The following is a 5,734-nucleotide window of genomic DNA, read 5'->3' on the forward strand; positions in this document are numbered from 1 at the left end:
GCGGCCGGGGGGGCTCCGGGCCGGGGGTTTGCGGGGAGGGGGCTCCGGGCCGCCGCCCCCGCGCCCCGCCGCCGCCCGCCCGCCCCTCCCGCCGGCGGCGGGGCCAGTCCGCGTCCCGGGGGGCGGGCGGTCAGTCCTCCTCGGGCTCCTCGGCCTGCAGCAGCGCGCCGGGCGGCCCGGCGGCGGCCGCCTCGGCCTCGGGGGGCGGCTCGGCGCCCGCGGCGGGGGCGGAGGCGGCGGCGGCGGCGCGCTTGTCCCGCTGCTTCTCCTGGATCTTCTTCATCTCGTCCGAGTACTTGCAGAAGGTGTGGCCGAACTTGGCCCAGACCTTGTAAGGGACGGTGATGGAGTTGCGGTAGGTGGGCTTCACCTCGCTCACCCGCATGAACACGCCGTACTTGTTGGAGCCCACGTCGAAGAAGAAGCGCTTGTTGTCCACAGTCAAGGAGGTGCCCTCGGGCAGCTCGGCCGGCTCCTCCTCCACGCCGTAGTCGTCGATGAGCTTGGCCAGGGCGTCGCGGAACTCGATGAGGCCCTGCGCGGGCAGCGCGATGGTCTGGCCCTGCGTGGAGCCCAGCCCCGGGCCGCGGTTCACGGTCTGGCGGACGCGCAGGAAGCGCCCGCGCTGGTTCTCCTTCAGATCCATGTAGTACTTGCGGTTCTCCCGCACCAGGAACTCGCTCTTCAGCGCCCGCCGGGGCTCGTCGGCCGCCTGCGCCAGCTCGGGGGGCTGGCTGGGCCCCAGCTGCGCGTAGTGCTCGATGAAGTCGCCCAGGTAGTCGCGGAACTCGACGGCCACCGACATGGAGAGGGTCAGGCGGCTCTTGTTGCCGCCCGCGCCCACCTCGGCGATCTTGAGGAAGCGGCCCTTGGCGTTCTGCTTCACGTCCAGGTAGAAGCGCTTGTTCTGGATGTCCACCCGCTTGGAGGCCAGCTCCTGCGTCTCGTGCTGCAGCCCGCCGCCCGGGCCCCCTCCGCCGCCGCCGCCGCCCGGGCCGCCGCCGCCCGCGCCCGGCCCCCCGGCGCCCGCCGCGCCCCCGCCGCCGCCGCCCTGCTCGCTGCCGCTGTCTCTGTCCGCCATGATGCCGCCGCCGCTCCGCCGCCGCCGCCGCTCGGGCCTCGCCCGCCGCTGCTCGCCCCGGCGCGGCCGCCCCCCGCCGCCGCCGCCGCCTCCTGCCGCCGCCGCCGCCTCGGCCGCCCCCGGCCGCCGCCGCCGCCGCCGCCTCCTCCTCCTCCTCCTCCCGCCGCCGCCGCCGCCGCCGCCGCTGCTGCAACAGCCCCCGCGGCCACCAGCCGGCCGCGCTCTCGCGAGATCTGCCGGAGCGAGGAGAGGGCGCGGGAAGGCGGCAGAGAGCGGCCCCCGCCGCCGGCCGCCCCGGTGAGCGCCGGCAGCGCCCAGCGCCGCCGCGCGGCCGCCGCGGGTACTGCAGCTGCCGCGCCGCTCTGCCCCGATCCCGCGGCAGCGCCGCTTCCCGATCCCACCGCCGCCTTCCCGATCCCACCGCCGCTTCCCGACCCCACCGCCGCTTCCCGACCCCACCGCCGCTTCCCGATCCCACCGCCGCTTCCCGACCCCACCGCCGCCTTCCCGACCCCGATCCCGCGGCACCGCCGCCTTCTCGACCCCGATCCCGAGGCACCGCCGCTTCCCGACCCCACCGGCAGCGGCCCCCGGGTCGTGCTCCTCGGAGGGGACCGTCCAGCCCTCCGCCCCGGTGGGATTACCGGGCTCCGCGGGTGGGATGTGTGTTTGTTCGGGGAGTTGGTGATGGAGTTAATTAATAGGGCTCCGGAGCGCAGCGGGGTAAAGGGAGTCCCCCCGGAGCGCAGCGGGGATGGGGACTGGGGGGGGACGGGCACACACGCCGAGCATTCCCTCCATCCCCGATTCGGAGGTGGGTTTTGGAGGTTTGAAGGTGGGTTTTGGAAGTCTGGTGGTGGGTTTTTGAGGTTTGGAGGTGGACTTTGGAGGTCTGGAAGTAGGTTTTGGAGGTGGGTTTTGGAGGTTTGAGGGTGGGTTTTGGGGGTGGGCTTTGGAGGTTTGAGGGTGGGTTTTGGAGATTTGGAGGTGGGGTTTAGAGGTAGGTTTTGGAGGTGGGTTTTGGGGGTTTGGAGATGGGTTTCCAAACCCCCATCCCAAGACAGCTCTAGCCCAAGTAAGCACATTTTCTCCTGGTGCTGCATGTCAGGAAGCAGTGGCGGGATTGCTTTGGGTAAAAGTCACTTCCCTGCCTGCTGCTTCCAGGACCCCTGCCCTCTGTGGAGGGCATTGATCTGCCTCAAGCATCCTAAACGGCCTCCAAGTGTTACACAACGAATGAGGTGAATTTTGAGGTGGCCCACAGGATGTGTTTGGCACTCCTATGCCTTATTGAGGAGACAGGGATTGAACTGAGGCTTAGAGGATGCTCGGATATCATGGGAGGAACCCCCAGCCCTGTCCCATGGCTGTGATTAAAGCCTTGGTGCCAGCGACTCTTTGGATAATTAAAAAAATAAATAGGGAAGCAGTTTCCTTTTACCAAAGAAAGAATATTTCAGAACTGGCTGAGCTGTTGGCTGCAGGAAAGCCTTGAGTGCTTGGGATGCACAGATGCTGCCTTTGATTTTCAGCCCACCCAAACTCTCTTGAGGTGTCTTTGATGTAGGAACTGCATGTCCAGGCTGGAATCACCTCACTGCATCCATGGCAGGCTGTGGGCTGGAGCTCTGGCAACCCCTTTGTCTTGATGTACTCTTTTTATCCTGAAGGCAAACGGCGTTAAACAGACTTAACTGAGGCCTATCTTGCTAATGCCACCAGGTGTCCTTATGGATAAACCACTGCTTTATCCATGTGGTAGAGTTGGGAAATGCATAACTGCTAAGGAATTGTGTTTGGTGAAAGCCCTGGAAGCACGTGGCTGGTCTGTCTGACTGGGGTGGGGTGGTGCTGACGATGCTGGCCAGCAGCAGAGGTTATTTTTTAATCCCAGCACAGGCCAGTGTTACTGTTTCGAGGGCAGATGTGCTCCAGGTGGACACCAGCAATCCCGGGAAGAAGACATTTGTGCTTTAGTAGGACCATTCTGCGTTGGAAGTCACAGCAACTACCTGATACTCTGGTTTTGAGACTGAGTTTGGCCAGAATACAGCATTTGGCTATTTAAGTAAAGAAAACAAAGCAAAAAAGGTGGGTTTTTCCCCTCAATTTCAATGGGAGCTCTTCCACAGCAGTCCATCCTGGGCATCTGGCCATGGCAGTGCCACAGGGACCCTCGTCAGTCTGCCCAGTGCTCAAAACAAGATCGTGTGGCCGAGGCAAGCCTGGGATGGCTGCTGGGTGAGGTGAGGAGCCAAACAGGACAGACCAAGGCGATGGATAAGTGCGGGAGCCAGGGGAGTCTCTTCATGCCTTGTCCCGGTGCTGATGGCCAAAGGCTGGATGGGATCTTGCAGCGAGCTCCTGTGTCACACACTGCCCTCCCTGCCTGTTGCAGTCATATCAGTGTCTCCCATGTGGTTATCAGGCTGCACCCTGGGCTGCTTCTGTGGCTTCTGCTGAAACCCATCCCAGACCTCTGCTCTGAAAATCAGAAATCTTTTCGTCCCCAGTCACACAACTCTCGGCTTGGGGATTTCACAAGATTTTCTCATGTTTTCTCCCCTTCCACGTGTCTCTCAGTAGCAATTATATCCCCTTCAGCCCTTTCTGACAGCCTAAATTAGATCAACTTTTGGTAGTTTCCTCTCATGAGATAAATCCTCCTTTCTTTGACAGTGGTAGTCGTAGTTTATCGCGCCAGTTTCAGTTCCTCAGAAAGACAAGGGAAAATGTTTTTCAGAGTTGTGGCTGGGATTTCAGGCTTAAGATCAATGGGCCTTTTGTTTTGAAATCCAATTCACTGGGCTTTTAAGAACATATCTGATCATTACAGCGAGCATCTCCAACTTTGGAGCCCAAGCCTGTTATTCAGCTACGAAACAACAACTCTGCTGACTCCAAGAACTTGTACAAACATTTATAATCAACAGGAGGGAAGCTAAGAGCCATTCAAACAACAGATAAGATTAGTAACTGAAGTGGCTGGGCTGCAATTGTTATTGTGCAAGTCAAAGAAAAGGCTGTCACACATGGAGGATGTTGCCAAGAAACATTCATTCGAGTCGCCGAGTCATTCTTCTGTCCGAATTCTCCTGCAGTCTTCCCAGATCTATTCAGGCTGAGTTGGGTGATTTGCTGGGTTAGAAGGTGACTGAGTTTAGCCTTTTTGCTGCATTGTGTCAGATATTTGCCTCGGTCCCGTCCTCGTCCAGCGCTCCCACCATGGAAAAGGGAGCGTATTCTGATCCAGAGAACTTCCTGCACCGTGATGGGACTTGGAGCACGAAAGCACTCAAAGCAAAGTCTCTGTTGCCATCATTCAGAGCCAGAGCAAAGTTACAGCTGTGGGGGGATGTCTGAAGCTGTGCAAAGGCTTAGACCAGCCCCTGAGCCGGAGCGTGTAACAGGATGGTGAAAGCTTCCTTTGCTTTCCATGTGGGTCCCCCTCAGAGCCGTGCCTTTGGAGTGAGGAGTTCAGCACGGCTCACCCACTGTCGTGAGGGGTTGGTTACCCCGTGAACAAGCCCCGTCGTGTGCAGGGAACAAGAAACCAGCACACAACATGTGTAAGTCATTTAGGAAGACGGGAATGATGAGCGGCGCACACAATAGAGCTGCTATTAGGATCTGTCGATCCTAATTAAAAAAATACTTCTCAATGAAAATTATTTATAAAAAGAAATCACAGTGACCCTAAATCAAATTATTTGTGAATGGTTTTTAGTCTCCCAGATCAGTTAAAACTCCTGTGTTAGTCACTGGACGTCATCCAAGCTACATGCTGAATGAATAACATCTCTGCCAAATTTCATTTTTTTTTCACCCTCACCCAGTTTGGCACAGGACAGTTAAAGTCATTTTTCTAAATATCTTTCAGAACATCAAGCAACTGTAAAATAACAATGGGAAAGCTTGGCCACGGATAACTGCAGCCCTCCAGTTGGAACCGCTTCTCTCCAAAAAAACAACTCTGGTTCCTTTGATGGTCTGTTTTGGGTGAGCACCGAGGCAGGGATTCCTCTACAGGGATCCTGGAGGGTCAGTGCCCGAGGGGTCACCCTGCCAGGGAGCCTGGATTCCAGCTGTTCCAGAGTGGGGCACAGCTGGATCCAGACTGACCCTGGGTGCAGGGTTGGTGTCTTTCTGGCCACCTGCTAGAGAGTGACACCCCGAGGACACACCAGCCATTCCTTGTCCACAGCAGCAGTTTCCATGGTGAGCTGTAAAGATGCCTCTTTTGCTCACTCTTAAAAAAAAAAAAAAAAAGAGAAAAAAATGGAATTGGTGACTGCACAATGGCAGAACAAGTTCTTGCTTCTTGTGTCTGCAAAGATAAAGTGGCAATTCTTCTAAGCACTACGTGAAGTCCCATCCAAGGGAATTAAGTTTGGGATTGTTTTCATGATGACTTGTCCCAATTCCAGCGTGCTTTCTCTTCTCCCTTGACTGGCCTGCAAGTCTCCCCATTACTCTTTTCTCAGCAAAATGTCTTTCCCCTCATTCTTTCTCCTTCCGACCATGGAGGACTCTGCAGTGCCATCACCTGCAGAGAGGGAGGATCCTCCCCAGTTCTTGGTTCCCAGTGAAGTTAGAGGGAAGCATGGTTCTCCAGCTCCCTACCTGATCCAGTAAGTGCTGGCTGCTGTTCTG

The 5,734-nt window shown here is 57.8% G+C and overlaps 1 protein-coding gene across 1 annotated transcript; it reads right to left on the minus strand.

Moving 5' to 3' along the window:
- Positions 1-115: 115 nt before the first annotated feature.
- PURA (purine rich element binding protein A) lies at positions 116-1,096 on the minus strand. Its single transcript, XM_032702914.1, has one exon. The coding sequence runs from the start codon at positions 1,079-1,081 to the stop codon at positions 131-133; it is 951 nt and encodes a 316-aa protein (XP_032558805.1). The 5' UTR covers positions 1,082-1,096; the 3' UTR covers positions 116-130.
- Between the last annotated feature and the right edge of the window lie 4,638 nt (positions 1,097-5,734).

The sequence above is a fragment of the Chiroxiphia lanceolata genome, chromosome 15 (genome assembly GCF_009829145.1).
Source record: "Chiroxiphia lanceolata isolate bChiLan1 chromosome 15, bChiLan1.pri, whole genome shotgun sequence".
NCBI classification, from domain to species: domain Eukaryota; kingdom Metazoa; phylum Chordata; class Aves; order Passeriformes; family Pipridae; genus Chiroxiphia; species Chiroxiphia lanceolata.